The 15,015-nt window shown below is 61.9% G+C and overlaps 1 protein-coding gene and 1 long non-coding RNA gene across 3 annotated transcripts in view; one reads left to right on the top strand and one right to left on the bottom strand.

Moving 5' to 3' along the window:
- The window catches only part of RAMP1 (receptor activity modifying protein 1), a 39,829-nt gene that overhangs the window by 10,098 nt on the left and 14,716 nt on the right, over positions 1–15,015 (top strand). For both annotated transcript variants that reach the window (XM_089328834.1, XM_051838257.3), the window contains exon 2: positions 1,637–1,775. In XM_089328834.1, coding sequence (XP_089184960.1) covers positions 1,726–1,775 — 50 coding nt within the window. In that variant the 5' untranslated portion in view covers positions 1,637–1,725. The remainder of the gene's footprint in view (positions 1–1,636; positions 1,776–15,015) is intronic.
- Positions 9,926–15,015, bottom strand: part of LOC138848900 (uncharacterized) — a 31,757-nt gene continuing 26,667 nt past the window's right edge. The window contains exon 5 of the long non-coding RNA XR_011387038.2: positions 9,926–14,980. This is a non-coding gene — a long non-coding RNA (uncharacterized LOC138848900). The remainder of the gene's footprint in view (positions 14,981–15,015) is intronic.

Raw genomic sequence — 15,015 nt, 5'->3', positions numbered from 1 at the left:
TCCTGGGAGCCCCTGGCCCTCCCCCTGTCCACAGCAGGCCGGCCTTCGTTTGTAAAAATATCCTGAAGCCGGCGCCGCAGCTCACTAAGCTAATCCTCCTCCTGTGGCGCCGGCACACCGGGTTCTAGTCCCAGTCGGGGCGCCGGATTCTGTCCTGGTTGCCCCTCTTCCAGGCCAGCTCTCTGCTGTGGCCCGGGAGTGCAGTGGAGGATGGCCCAAGTGCTTGGGCCCTGCACCCCATGGGAGACCAGGAGAAGCACCTGGATCCTGGCTTCGGATCGGGGCCGTGCGCCTGCCGCAGCACGCCGGCCGTGGCAGCCACTGGGGGGTGAACTAATGGCAAAAGGAAGACCTTTCTCTCTGTCTCTCTCTCTCACTGTCCACTCTGCCTGTCAAAAAAAAATATCCTGAAAGGGAGAGACACGTGGACAGAACTCTCCTCTCTGCTGGTTCACTCCCCAGACGCTGCAGCAACCGCGACTGGGCCAGGCTGAAGCCAGGAGCCTGGAGCTTGGCCCGGGTCTCCCGTGTCGGTGGAGGGTGGTGCTTGGGCTGCCCTGCGGTGCCTCCCAGGGGTGCATTTGCAGGAAGCAGAGCCAGGACCTCTGCTAGGTATCTGGGTGTCCCAAACAGCATCTGAGCCACCCCGCCAGATGCCTGCCCCACCCAGCAGGTGGGCACACTTAGGAAGTAGCCCCTGCTTGGGACCCACTTTGCAGCTGGCCCACCTGGTCCCTGGGCACACACTCTGGGAGACTTGTGTGACTGCAGGGGTGTGGCATGAATGGCCCCCTGGGCGCTCCTCGAGAGACAGGAGGGGGGCGCTCTACCCCAGGGGCAGGTGCAGCTGGGAAGAGGTCGGCAGCCTGCACTGAGCCCTCTCCTGGCCCCTTCCTCCAAGCCCCTCCCAGGAGTTTAGAAGGGTGGGGCGGGGCGGGAGATGCCCAGAAAAGCCCGAGGAGACAGAGGGGGTGGTGGATGGACCAGCAGCCCCGCCCTCAACCAGGAACGGGCAGTCCCTGCCCCTAGCAGCCCCAGACGAGGAGGAAGAGGGTGGTGGGTGCCCAGGGCAAAGCTCTCCGTGCGCCCACCAGAGCCAGGGGCACGGTTCCTGCTGCAGGTGGGCAGCCTGGGTTCCAACCAGCAATGTCCAGACCCTCAGGACCTCCCAGGCTGAGCAGGGAGTGTGGCCAGGTGCCGGCTTGCACGGGGTGGACCCGGGACCCTCTCCAGAACGCTCGTGCAGCCCCTGCCTGGGCAGGAATGGTCCTGTTCTCAGTGGGTCAGCGCCAGGGCCTGGGGGTGGCAAGGCCTGGTGGGTCCCTGGACGTCCTCACACCGTGGTTTCCACGTCTGTGAAGTGGAGGTGTCAGGAGGACCACGTCGCGGGTGGACGTGAGGATGAAACCGGGGCCCATGCGGCGGCCGTCACCAGCAAGGCCACGCGTGACCTCGGGGGACATCTTCCCAGGACGTGAGGTGCCCAGTGCAGGCAAAAGTGGACCAGGACCGTGGACACGTCTCCCGGGCGCCCCCAGAGAGCCTTCCTGTGGAGCGTGAGGGGGCTGTGGGTTGGAGCCCGGGGAGGCCACCTGGGGGTGAGGCCAGCAGGTGACCGTGCCCGGCTTTCTTGCAGCCCATCACCTGTTCGTGGTCACCGCCTGCCAGGACACAGACTACGGCGCCCTCTTGCAGGAGCACTGCCTCGCCCCGTTCAAGGTGGACATGGAGGCCGTCGGCAAGACCATGTGGTGCGACTGGGGAAAGACCATCGAGTGAGTCCTGCGTGTGGGCGGGGCCCGGTGGGCGGGGCTGGGAGGTGTGGGCGGGGCTCTTCCCAGGGTCCAGCCTGATTGCACTGAAGCAAAGGAGGGTGCCAGGGGAGGAGGCCCCGCCCCCGTGACCCAGGTCAAGCTGAGCATGGGGCCGTGAGGCAGCAGGAGGGGGCGCCCTGCTCCGATCGGGCTGTGCCTGGCCGGGACAGGGGTCTTGGGGGCAGCTGAAAGCACGTCCAGTGCCCAGAGGCCCAGCTGCAGGGACAGCCCTGCTGGTTCCCCTGGTCACCACGATCAGGCCAGGGCCGTCCTCCCCACCTTCCCCCAAGGCCCTGCCTGTCCAGGGCTCCAAGCTTCGGGGCCAGGCTGTCATGGCAGCCATTGAGGGCAGCCGTGGCCAGCTCCTGCCCCATGCAGCCTTCGGGCCCGAGACCCTCCCTCCCACCCCTCGGGACTCACTGCTGCCTCCCTCCGCCTCTGGGTCCCAGGCACCCCACACTGGGCCTGGGGGTTCTCCCCCACCGGGCCCGGGCTCCTCTGCCTTCCTGGGCAGGGATCAGAGCTCGCTGGTCTGAGGTCCCATCCTAGGTTTTATTTCCGCTTCAGTGTGGGGGTGCTGGGGGCATCCTGGCGGCTCCAGGGCAGGTAGCGGGGTCCGCACCTCCCAGCCCCGGGGTCCTTCCTGCAGGGACCTGTGCCTGGGTTTCCAGCTCAGCGTGGGGCACACAGTAGGTCTGCAAGTCCTGGTGTCCCCCACAGGATGTGCCTGGGCCCAGAGAGAGAAGGGGATGGGGGTGGGGGGCCGAGGGCAAGGAAGGGGAGGGCTCCAGGGAGACAAGGTCGGGACAAGGTCAGGACAAGGTCGCAGACAGCTCTGGAGGATACAGGACCTGCCCCGGGCTCCTGGGGGTTTGCAGCCCTTCATCTGAGCCCACAGCCCCTCCCTGGCAGGTGCAGGCTGCAGCCGTGGCCTTGAGCTGGGGGCTGTGACTGCTCTGAACCTGGGTCGGCCCTGTGCCCTGCTGGCCCGGCTGTGCAGCTTTCCTCTTACGCATTGGGAGGGGCCGGGACACCGGCCACCTGGCTTCCACCTCCCCCAGCTCCAGTGCCGCCCAGCAGAGTCTTGCCTTGGGAGCAGCCCAGGCGCTCAGAGCAGCCTGTGTAGCCGCCAGCCCAGGGCAGTGGTGAGCCCTGTGGCTGCGGACCCCCGGGAGAGGGGGGCTCCTGATAAAATGTAGTCACGGCAGGGCCTTGGGGGGGACCTGCCAGCACCCCGAGGGCTCTCCTCACCCACGCCTCCCTGGGCGGTACTCAGACTGTGAGACATCAAGGTCTCATTTTCTAAGCTGAGAAATGAGTCAGGAATTAGAAATTGGGGGCGGGGGTATTAAAAATCAGAACAGCCTGTTCTCGGGCTAATTGGCCTGCTTCAGCTGACTCGTTTGTATTTAGATGAAAGATTGCAGGTGAGACAGGCAGGGGCCCCAGCAGAACCCCGCCCCCACCTGGTTAGTGGTGACTGTGGGGACAGCGGGTGGCCCAGCAGTGTTCTGGAAGGCGCCGGTTCCCAGCCAGGAACGACTAGGGTGGGCTCCGCAGAGCCGCGCTCCTGCAGCTGGGAGCGGAGGCGGAGGGGCAACGGCAAGTCTGTTATTTAGAAAGAGAATCCAGAACCCAGAAGGAAGATCTGCACGCGACAGCTCAGCAGGTCAGCGTGGGCCCCCGGGGGTCGGGCCCCCAGGATCGGGCCCCCCGGATGTCCTCCTGCTCGTCCCTGGGAGCACGGGTGTGTTAGGGGGACTGAGCTGCAAGTGGGGTGAAGACGGTAGTCCCGTGACCCGGTGGGCCACACCCAGAGAGCGGCTCCGCGAATGGCCTTGCGCACGCGAGATCCGACCCTGTGAGCTTGCTCTTCTTGAACGTGAGCTCCCGCCCCGAGCCCACGCGGACATTTGGTCCCCGCAGTCCTGCGTGAAGGGTGCTGAGAGGGAGAACTTGGTGCAGTGATGAGGTTTCGAGCCGGGGCCGAGGGAAGCGACCAGGGTGGATTCGGTCTTGGGGTGGAGCCTGTGACTGAATCCTGGAGTTTTATGAGCAAGACCATACGAACGGCCTCGCTCACCCTCTGTGGCTTGCTGTGTGTCGCTCTGCCCTGCCACTGCCTTGGGACTCGGCCAGCCCAAAGACCAGCCAGATGAGCCCCTGGACACCTGTGGGCTCGACCGCGAGGCCCGCACGCCGCCAGAAACAAGCTCCAGGGACCATGTCTGCTTTAAAGGGCGGGCAGCGGGGGCGTGGCTAATTCAGGGCAACACTGATCCTACAGGACAGAGACGATGCTGGCGTGCTGGGCTTTCCAGGTGGTCCTAATGGGCCTGGGCCACACCCCGGAGCAGTTTACCTGATTGGCAATTAAGGGCTCTTTAACGGGTGGGGGAGTGCCTGGGGCTCCCACGCCCGCCAGCTGTCAGGTTGTGGGGTCACTCCCGGGAGGCGTGGTGTGCCATGCCCTCTCCACCTCCTGCACGGGCGGGGCAGGCAGACCCCCGCCAGGTAGAGGCTCACCCACAGACACCCACGTCCTGAGCCCTGAGGTAAGGGTGCACCTGCCCCGAGTTTCGTTACAGCGCACTGCCCGTCTTGAGGGAAGAGCCTCGCGGGGCGACCACGGGGTCGGGGGTCCCCTCGGGTGTGGCCAGTGTCCCTCCACAGGGCAGGGGCCAGTTTGTACACCCAGACCTGCCTCCCCACAGCCCCCCGGGCCCCAGCACACAGCCTGGTCATGCTGTCGCTGTGGAGTGAGCAGTGGGTCTCCGCGGGGTGTTCCTTTGCGTTTCTCCGATTACCAGGGAACCTGCATCTTTCCCGTGTGTGCGGGACAGTCCTTTTCTTGTTTGTGGATTGTGGGTTCGTGTGTTTCCCACTTTCCCCCGATTCCTGGAACTTCCAGGCTGCTTTGTTGGAAGAGGCATCAGGTGGTTCCTCCCAGTTTGTCGGTTGTCTTTCGACTTCATCTCGATGGCCAGGCAATTGTTTTTCTGTAGCCGAATGCACCCACCTCCCGCCACCCACATCTGGGTTCGATCAGGGCTGCAAGGCGTCCGCGCACACCAGGACCGAGGTGGGATCCATGGCGTCTTCCTTGGCTCCTTGGCCACATCCGGACCCTGAGCCACTCTGGGCTGTGCGGTGTGTGTGGTGTGAACTCTGAACGGACCGTGGGACCGGCCACCCCACTCGCTGAAATGTCCATCCCCGGCCCGGTGATGGAGCCGTCCCCTCTGTCGTGTGCTGACGTTCCCCCGTGCCCGGTGATGGAGCCGTCCCCTCTGTCATACGCTGACGTTCCCCCCGTGCCTGGTGATGGAGCCGTCCCCTCTGTCGTACACTGATGTTCTCCCCGTGCCCGGTGATGGAGCCGTCCCCTCTGTCGTGTGCTGATGTTCCCCCCGTGCCCGGTGATGGAGCCGTCCCCTCTGTCGTGTGCTGATGTTCCCACGTGCTTTGCCCGGTGATGGAGCCGTCCCCTCTGTCGTACACTGACGTTCCCATGTGCTTTGCCCGTCCCTCCCTCCCTAGACCGACCCTTTATTGAACCTTCCTTGCCTCGCCTGAAGCAGTCACGTTGATTTCGTCTCCAGACCACCGGTGGGTCCTCACGGCCCCCTGAACATTGGCTTGCTCACCCCTTACCTCGCTCCAGGGAAGTCTGATCTGCCAGCAGTTATTGATACTCACTGTGTCCCAGGCTGTGGGATGAGCACTGACCATGCGTCCTCATTTAAATTACTGCCCAGGCCCTGAGCCCAGTGACGGGCTCCTGCTGGTTCCCAGGCGAGGTGTGGGGCGCCCTGCCTTGTGTGAGGGTGGCCTTTGCGGTCAGCCCCTGCCAGCCTCCAGCAGGCCGGGCGAGGCCCATGGCCTTGAGGTCCCCAGCCTGGTGCTGCGGCCAAGGCCAGGCTTTCCGTGGTCTCCTGTGGCAGGGGAGGTGTGAGGTGGCCAAGCTCGTCCACATGATTGGCGGGAGGAGGAGAAGGGCAGAGGGCCCAGGCTGAGTGCAGGCCGTCACAGGTGCAGGCAGGCAGTGCGGGATCTGGTGAGGGCCCCCCCACCCCCGTGGGCAGCCAGATGGCGGACTGGCCTCAGGGCGTCCTCCCGGCCCACGCAGGGGCCGCAGCAGGGCCGAAGGACCGTGAGCCAGGCAGGTGGTCTTGGGGACGCCTCGGGCCCTGGAGTCGACCCCGCTCTGAGCCCGGTGCAAGTGAGGCCCTGTGAGCAAAGCTGGGCGGTTGTTGAGGTCCAGAGTCCAGGGCCAGGCTGACCTCGAGGGTGGCGGGCTCCAAAGGCGGAGCCCCAGGCCCTGAGCCCAGATGCCTGCCGCCTGAGGTCCCAGCTGTGCCGGGGGCCTGGGTGAGGCCCGCAGGTGGCTGGGGGCGGCTGAGGGGAGCCCCTGGACTCGGCTCTGCTTTCAGAAAACGCCCTAGTTCAATGACAACTGCGTGTCACAGGGGACGCAGCCCACCACTGAGTGACGGTGACAGGTGAGCGTGGGCAGCACGGGGACTCCTGGGCCCCGGCCTGACAGTCGGCCCCTGCATCAAAGCAGTGGACAGAGGAGGGACCCCTGGGGCCATGCTGGGCACAGAGGGTTGGGCCACTGCTAGCGACACTGGCATCCCCTCTCCCGTTCAGCTCCCAGCTGCTCGGCTCCCGATCCAGCTCCTGCTGACGGGAAGACAGATGATCCTAGGGCTTGGGCCCTGCTGCGAACATGGGAGGCCCAGGTGGAGCTCCGGCTTCAGCCTGGCCCAGACCCGGCTGCTGCGGCCGCTCGGGGGGAACCAGCACATGGAAGACCTCCCTGTCTTTCTCTCTCCCTCTCCCTGCCTGCAGATAAATATTGAATTTCTTATTTTACACGGGGACACTTGTCAGGCCTGCCTCCCTGGGGACATGGTGAGGTTTGGGGAGCATCGCCAGGACTTAGCTGCCCTGTGTGTCGCTGCTTGGACAGGAGCTCCCCCGCGAAGCTCAGCGAAGCCGAGAACGGAGGCCGCCTTGCGCCAGGGCACGGGCGTTCCTCTGGGGTGCGTTCATGCTCACCCCGTGGCCGCAGCCGCCGCGTGGATCTGCCCGTCCGTGGCTCTCGGCCGTGACGGTGACCCTCGCGCTGCCTGTCCCCTGGGGGTGGCTTTGGCCAGGCGTCTGTTGTGAAGGTGGCCGGGATTTATTCCCAAGTCCTTAAATGCGTGGGCTGTCTCAGGTCCCACAGCACCAGCCAGGTCCCCGCAAAGCAGGCAGTGCAGCGAGCCAGGTCTCCCGTGTCCCAGGCTAGCCCTGTCACAGAGCAGCTCTGTGGGTCTCCCACGTGTCCCAGGCTAGCCCTGTCACTGAGCAGCTCTGCAGGTCTCCCATGTCCCAGGCTAGCCCTGTCACTGAGCAGCTCAGTGGTCTCCCACGTGTCCCAGGCTAGCCCTGTCACTGAGCAGCTCAGTGGTCTCCCACGTGTCCCAGGCTAGCCCTGTCACAGAGCAGCTCTGTGGGTCTCCCACGTGTCCCAGGCTAGCCCTGTCACTGAGCAGCTCTGCAGGTCTCCCGTGTCCCAGGCTAGCCCTGTCGCAGAGCAGCTCTGCAGGTCTCCCGTGTGTCCCAGGCTAGCCCTGTTGCAGAGCAGCTCTGTGGGTCTCCTACATGTCCCAGGCTAGCCCTGTCGTCAAGCAGCTCTGCAGGTCTCCCGTGTGCCCCAGGCTAGCCCTGTCACAGAGCAGCTCTGTGGGTCTCTCGTGTCCCAGGCTAGCCCTGTTGCTGAGTAGCTCATGCTCTGCAGCCCCGCCCTGCTGACGGAACAGGGAGAAGACAGTGTGGTGGCAGGAGTGACCCTGAACAGGGAAGGCAGAGAGAACGAGGGATGATGCCTCCCCTGGAACTCTCCATCCAGAGTCCTGCCGGGACTTGGGACGCAGGGGACTCGGCTGCGATGGTGGGTTGAAGGGACCACCTGCCGGGTTGACGATGAGAGAAGGGACCCCTCTGTTCCCCCCCTGGCTGTGCAACACGAGAGGTCAGGACCAGAGCCCCTCTGGGGCAGGAGAAAGAGGGCAGCAGTGGGAAGATGCCCGGGCGTGGCCCACTGCCCGGGACAGCAGGCTGTCAGGGTCTCCGCGGGGACCCTGCCCACCACACTGATCGTGCTGGGTGGCGGATCCTCCGGTGGGTTCACCGACAGACGGGCGCTTAGGTGCCCACTCCCGCACAGCCCTCTGTGCCCAGGCACGGAGCTGTGGCCCCAGGGGCAGGGCGTGGGGACCTCCGTGGGGGCCTTCCCGGGCTTGCCACATCCCCACTCTTCCCTCTGTGTGTCCCGGGTGAGGGCGAAGTCAGGAAACCTGAGAACCAGCAGCCACCTGGAGCAGCCGCTTTGGTTTTGGTTCCAACAGCAACCGGAAGGGAGGCTGCTCCTCAGAACCCCCAGGGCGCCGGCGGGCCTGTCACCTGCCTGTCACCTGCCCAGCTCGCCCGCCCCACGCAGAGCCTGGCCGTCCCCAGAGCCCAGTGCGCGGCGGGGCCCTGCCTCCAGGCCTGGCACAGGAGGCCCACCCTGTCAGGAGCCGTGTGGGTTTGCTCAGCAGGGCGTCTGCACTAGAACTTGCCCGTGAGCTCTCGGGCCACCCATGGGTGCTGGCGGACAGTGGAACTACACGGAAAGGCCCCTGGGCTGGGGGCTGCACCACGGGGACGCAAAGGTGGGCACCGCCCAGCGCCGTGCTGCCCACCCTTCTGCTCTCTCTTGGGGGCAGGGGGGGCATCCCCCTGGGGCAGGAAGCTGACCCCTGTGCCTAGCCCAGGGGCCCACTCCTCATGCCCCTGCCCACATGGGTGCAGGAAACCTGGTCACGGATCCCTGGCCTCTCGGGGCCCTCGGCAGAGAGGCAGGGGGACTGCGTCTTCCAGTAGCCAGGGCGGATGCGTGCGTTGCGCAGGGCTGCGGCTGTGGCCTCCCCCAGCCGTCTCCTGGTGTGTGTGTGTGAGCGGGGGCGGGGTGGCGGGAGCCACTGCCCTGTGTGGTTGGTAGCACTGGGGAAGTAAGACCTGAGCTGAGCCCAGAGCCCTCACAGCCAACCCTGGAGCCTGCGGGGTCGGTGCCTTGGAGCAAAGCCCGGCAAAGCCCTGCCCTGCCCAGGCCGCAGCAGGCAGGGAGGAGGGCCGAGCCCTGGCAAGGGGTGGGGGGGATCCCGGGTCTCTGTGTTGCTGGGCAGGCACAGGAAAGCAGGCAGGAGACCTCTCCCCCTCCCTCTGAAAGACCCTTCCTGGAGTCTCCACCTGGGAGGCATCCGGCAGAGCCTCACCTGTGCCACCTGCACCTGCCGCCCCCCCCGCCCCCGCCCAGCGCCTGAAGACCTGGAGGGGAAGGGGGGAGCAGCCCCAAGATTTGGGGAAGAGGAAGTCACAGCCAGGATTCTCACACCCAGACCTGAGCTCACAGAAGGATCTAGAAACCCACTTCCCTCTACCATGAGCCAGAGGCAGCCCAGTGGCCGGCCAGTGTGGGAGAGGAGGAGTTGCTGGGAGAACCACGGGGCGGGGTGGGGGCTGCTCGTGACCCCAGACCCACCCCTCCCTCTTGCAGCGACAGCGTCCCTAGCACTCTGCTGCATGTCCCCTGCTGGTGTGGGAGCACTGGGCGGGGGGGGGGGGGCAGCCCCACTCCCCTCCTCAGGGAGCCCCCGGGCCCCGCCCCACGATGCTGTCTTCGTCCAGCAGGCGCTGAGCTGCCCTGTGTCTCAGCCTCCTCTGCTTGTTCACGGATGACACCTGGCCCGTGTCAGACGCAGAAGGTCAGCACAGGGTGACAGGAGACGGTGACATGAAGCAGACCCCAGGCGTGCGCCAGGACGACAGGAGGAACGCGTCGGGGGATGGGCTCTCCCCCGCCTGCCCTTGGACATGATGCTGTGACAGGCTGTGCAGACAGGACCTGGCTGTCCCAGGAGGCAGGCAGGCAGCGCCCACAGCTCCACAGCCCCCCCCCCCCCGCCCGCCCACCATGGCCGTCCCTGTGGCCAGGGCAAGGCAGGACCGGGTGGGCGCTATGGGCCGTGTGTGGCGGGCAGCAGAGGGGGAACTGAGCAGATGCCTGCCCCTGGTTTATGTTTTTTTTTTTTTTTTTTTTTTTTTTTTACTTGGAAAGGCAGAGGGACAGATCTGCTGGTTCACACACCAGATGGCCTCAGTGGCTGGGGCTGGGCCAGGCCAGAACCAGGAGCTCCATCCCCAGCTCCCCAGTAGCTGGCAGGACCCCAGGCATCCAGGTCATCTTCAATTGCTTTCGCAGGCGCATTAGGAGGGAGCTGGATCAGAAGTGGAGCAGCCGGGACTCGAACCGGCAGATGCCTGTCTCTGATGCTGGCCTCCCTGCCGGGCCCCCAGGCCAGGTTACGGCATCTCCCAGGGTCCACCCGGTGCTCAGGGCAGGGACGTTCTTGGTCCCCTGTGGGAGGCACCAGCCTCCCCTGGGCATGTTTTGAGGACCCCCCTCTCCTGAGTGTCCTCAGGACTCAAGCACAGGGTGCCCAGTGCCACACACTTGGGGACAGACGCCCTCTTGCCCCAGCCATTCAGCTGCCCGTTGGGAAGCCCACACCCTACACAGGAATCCCCGCCCCTACTCCCAGCCTCACGCCGCACACCCTGGGAGGTGGCCATGATGGCGCAGGGACTCAGTCCCTGGCACCCGTGTGGGAGTTGAGTTCCCTGCTCCTGGTTTCCGCGTGAGCCCAAGGCGTGTGTGGACATTTGGGGAGTGAGCCAGCAGACGACCGCTCCCTCCGCCTCTCAGAGAGAGATGGAGACCCACTTTCTTTGACATGTACCCCTTTTGCGTGGCAAGGGAAGGGAGTCCACCCAAGGGCCGATCAGTGCCGGGATTTTTCAGTCTGTGCATGTTGCCGTTACGCATCACTCCGCTTCTAGAACTTTCTAGGTGCCTGTATATCCATACGCCTTTTTAAAAACTAGTCTCTGTTAAACAAACAAACAAACAAAAAGACAACTTCCTGAGCAAACCAAGGATCCCCACAGGCAGGCTCACTGCAGCCCAGGCCCGGCCGCTCCTGTCTGAGGCTTTGTCCACTTGCCCGTCTAAAGAATCTGAGTTCTAATTCTGCCGGCAGCGTAAAGGCCGGTTTTCTCCTAGGTCCTGGCTGCTGGGAGTTCATATTTGCAGCTGCTAGTGAGATTCCCTTTTTGGTTTAGTTTGCTCGGCTCTGGTTCTTGGGAGACTCCGGCTAGTCTGGTGTGGTTGTGTCTGGCTTGCTTTTTCAAATGCAAATTACTTCACCAGGACCAATTTGCCTTCAAGGCATTGTTCTTTTTTTAAGACTATTTTGAGAGCAGTGTTAGGTTCTCAACAACTTGAGTGGAAAGAACAAAGGCTTCTGGAGGTAGCCAGGGACGGTGCTCTAACCCTCTCTGATTGAAAGTCCTTGAGTAGTGCACATGCTAACTGTCCACACGCGAACTATTTCCTTGCTGTGTTCCTGTTGGCGGCGGCTGTCGCCTGAGTTGTAGTTGATCAGAGACTCGGTTGCCACGGGCGAGCTCCGGCTGTCGGTGGCCGCTCTGCTAGGGCTCAGCCCTAAGTGTCCCCCCACCCCCACCAGCTGCTGAGTCGCGTGGCCACAACACGGTGCTCTGTTTCTGTTTTGCTGTTCTGAGTTTAGAGATAACATCTGTCTCGTGGACACACTGGGTAGTTACATGAAGACATGGATTAAAATGTATCTCCTTCCCACCTCGATTATCCTAACCTGATTAGTTTATGCTTCCTGCATCCGCTGTGCAGTTAGGCTTAGCTTAGACGTAGAATCCTGCATGCATCGGGGTCCATTTCAATGCATTTTTAGTTACGTTTTGGGGGTCATACTAAGCCATCTAAATGACCTGGATTTTTCTAGTATTTTCTGTCACGAGGCCTCTCTGAGCGTGGTTCGTTTTCATTATTTTCCGTGTTGTTTTGTTTTCCGCCTGTTTTTACGAGAGTTTAGGAGCCACTGTGCCAAGTTCCATAAAAAACCACTGAGATGTGCCTGGGGAGGCTGAGCCCCGTCCCCGCAGGTCCGGCGGGGCCCCGCGTGCCGGCGGCTGGCCTGGTTCTGCTGGCTGTTGGCTTATGCCTCAGCTGCCGGCACTGCCTTTCAGCAGTGGGTAAAAAGGCACCAAGGACCCCCGGCCCGGCACAACCCTGCCAACCACTCCGCGACTGCCCAAGCCCTGTGGGCTCCGCCCGGGTCATCCAGCGTCTCGGGGCTGCTCACGGGCAGCCCAAGGTTCTTTGGGGTCGGGGTCCCCTTTGCCTGGGGGTGTGGGCGAGCTGGGGTGATGTGAGAGTTTGAGTGACGTCATCACCAGAGCCGGGGATCTGCTGTGGCGTCTTCCTCGGCCGCCGGCTGGCCTCGATCTCCGCCTGTCGATCACGTGTGACGAGTGCGCTGACATACTTCACGTGAGATGCGCGCAGCCCTGTCCGTGTGGAGTGTCCCGCGCATGCGAGTCCCTGCCCCCAGCTTGGTTTTCTCTGTCCCCTGTTTAGATGCCACCCGGCCATCGGCAGGAACCGAGGCGGCGGCTGCCTGGTGGGTGGAGGTGCCTGCCATATTTGAGCAGGCCGGGTTGTACATAGCAACGTCTTTCCCAGATAACTGACGTTAACTCCTGTCATCGCTTCTCCTGTTTACAAAAAAAAAATTTTGCTTCTTTCCTAAAATACAATTTAGATGCCTCGTTCATCATTTTTTTCTCACTGCTAAAAAACAGTGTTTTCATTCTGTTTAAAAAAAGATATTTAAAGCTGTGGTGGCTTTAGGGACCTTATTCATCTCTTTTAGAGATTTTTATATATCAGGGTTTTTTTATTATATTTTCTTTATGGATAGTTTTTTTAAGATTTATTTTATTTATTTGAAAAGCAGAGTTACAGAGAGAGAAACAGAGAGATCTTCCATCTGCTGGTTCACTCTGCAAATGGCTACAACGGCAGGAGCTAAGCCAATCCGAAGCCAAGAGCCAGGAGCTTCCTCTGGGTCTCCCACATGAGTTCAGGGGCCAAAGCACTTGGGCAGTCCTCCACTGCTTTCCCACGCCGCAGCAGAGAGCTGGATGGGAAGTGGAGCAGCCGGGACTTGAACCAGCGTCCATATGGGATGCCAGCACTGCAGGCTGGGACTTTAACCCGCCGTGCCACAGCACCGACCCCTATGGATAGTTATTGTCTTGACTTTCTTCCTAGGGTGTTTTTTTTTTCCGTAGGCTCGCATATTTCAGTTCTCAGAACTTGTTTATTAGTATCTTCTTATCTTGACTCAAGGAGAGAACAGGAATGAATCATTTCTGCTTCTATTTGAAAGAGTGACAGAGAGACAGAGGGATCTCCCACCTGCTGCTTCGTCCCCCAGATGTAACCCAGGAACCCACAACTCAGTCGGGGGTCCCATGTGGGTATCAGGGACCCAGTCCTTTGGCCGTCATCTTCTGTTGCCTCCCAGGCTGCACCGGCAGGAAGCTGGATGGGAAGTGGAGCAGAGACTAACCCAGGCGCGTGGGCAGGGCTGTGCCAAGTGCCTAGTGCCCACCTCTGCTTCTGCTGTTTGTTTATGGAGTTTTGCTCTGGGACCTGGTGTATGAACGTGCACGAACCCTGCATGAACTCGCTTCTCTGTTAAATTCCCCCTGACGGCCATTAACTCTGCGGTGCTGCGTCGTTCAGCTCCTTTGTGTGTGTCTGCACTTTTGTGTGCTTGACGGAGGAGGAGGGGAGAGTTGCCGTCGTCCGACGGTCATTTCCCGAGCAAGCGTCCGTGTCCGTGTGTTGTTGTGAGCACTGAGACAGCGCAGTGGTGCCACGGCCGCCACGCCACGGCCGCCACGCCACGGCCGCCACGTCATGCCATCTGTCCTCACCACATGGAGGACTTTTGCTTTCGGTTACCGTTTGCCTCGGGTGAGCACTGAGGTCCCATCTCTGCAGTGACTGGCCGTTTGCTCAGAACTCGTTCTGCCGCTGCTGCATTTTCCTGCTACAAATTTCTCTCTTGCAAGCACCTGCTGGCTGCATTTGGCTCTGTTCATCTCGAGAGTGACGAGACTTTTAACAAGAAGTTCCATCCTGCTGTCCCTTCTTACTCTGCCTGCAGGCACTGCATCTCAGTAATTTAAAATATTTATTGGAAAGGCAGAGAGAGAGAGAGAGAAAGAGAGATCTCCTCCATCCACTGGCTCACTCCTCAAATGACCGCAATGGCCGAGGGTTGGCCAAGCCAAAGCCAGGAACCGGAAACTCCATCCGGGTCTCCCGTGTGGGTGTGGCACACCCAGGGACGTGGGCCATCTTTGGTTAGCAGGGAGCAGGACTGGCGCTCCATGTGCGGCGCCGGCAGGGTGGGCCGGGCTCCAGCTGCTCCCCCTGCCCCGTGCCAGCCTCCTCCTGGTGTGTCCTGTGCTTACTGCTTCCTTTCCTGCCGGTGTCGAGACAGAGCGTGCTTTCCCTTGTAAATGAGACTGAGACATCGGCGAACTTTTTCACTCCCCAGCCATAAAATGTGAGCAAACGTGGTCCTATTTCTGTGTCTTCTTGCTCCGTGAGACCACCGACTCCGGCCTCCGTGCCAGCGAGCGGCAGCCTCTGGGTTTCTGTCTCCCTCCCTCTCTCCCTGTTGATTGCAGTTAATGTTGCAGACCTCCCTTCTTGCCCTCTGTCTTCTGTTTAGTTTGGCCGTTATCTTCCACTCTGTGTTTTCCTGCCAGTCATACTTGCATCCTCTTAAAAACAATGGTATTTATTTATTTGAGAGACAGAGGGCCATTTTTCTCTGGTTCACTCAATGATGCCCCAGACCCAGGAACTCAGTGCGGTCTCCCGCATGGGCGGCAGGGGCCGTTACCTGAGCCGTCGGTGCTGCCTCCCGGGCTCGGAATGAGCAGGGAGCGGAGTCGGGCGCCGGCTCTGGAACCCAGGCGCTGGCTGTGGGCTTCTGATCAGGCGTCTTCATTGCTGGGGCAAATGCCCGCCCCTTATTTGCATACTTGTCAGTCATAACCCTGGCTCCTGGAGCTCTTGCCCACTTGTTTGCTGGAGCACGGCGAGCTGCCTTTAACTCCTCGTGTCTTTTTACACGTCCCTCTGAAGCTCAGGCTGTTTTTTTGAAGTAGACCTAAAAATAAACCGTTTGATTGACACAGGCACAGA

This window comes from Oryctolagus cuniculus, chromosome 3 (genome assembly GCF_051225735.1).
Source record: "Oryctolagus cuniculus isolate XC-2025 breed Fujian yellow rabbit chromosome 3, ASM5122573v1, whole genome shotgun sequence".
Taxonomy (NCBI): domain Eukaryota; kingdom Metazoa; phylum Chordata; class Mammalia; order Lagomorpha; family Leporidae; genus Oryctolagus; species Oryctolagus cuniculus.
Note: the sequence above shows the minus strand (reverse complement) of the source record. Positions and strands in the feature narration are given on the sequence as shown.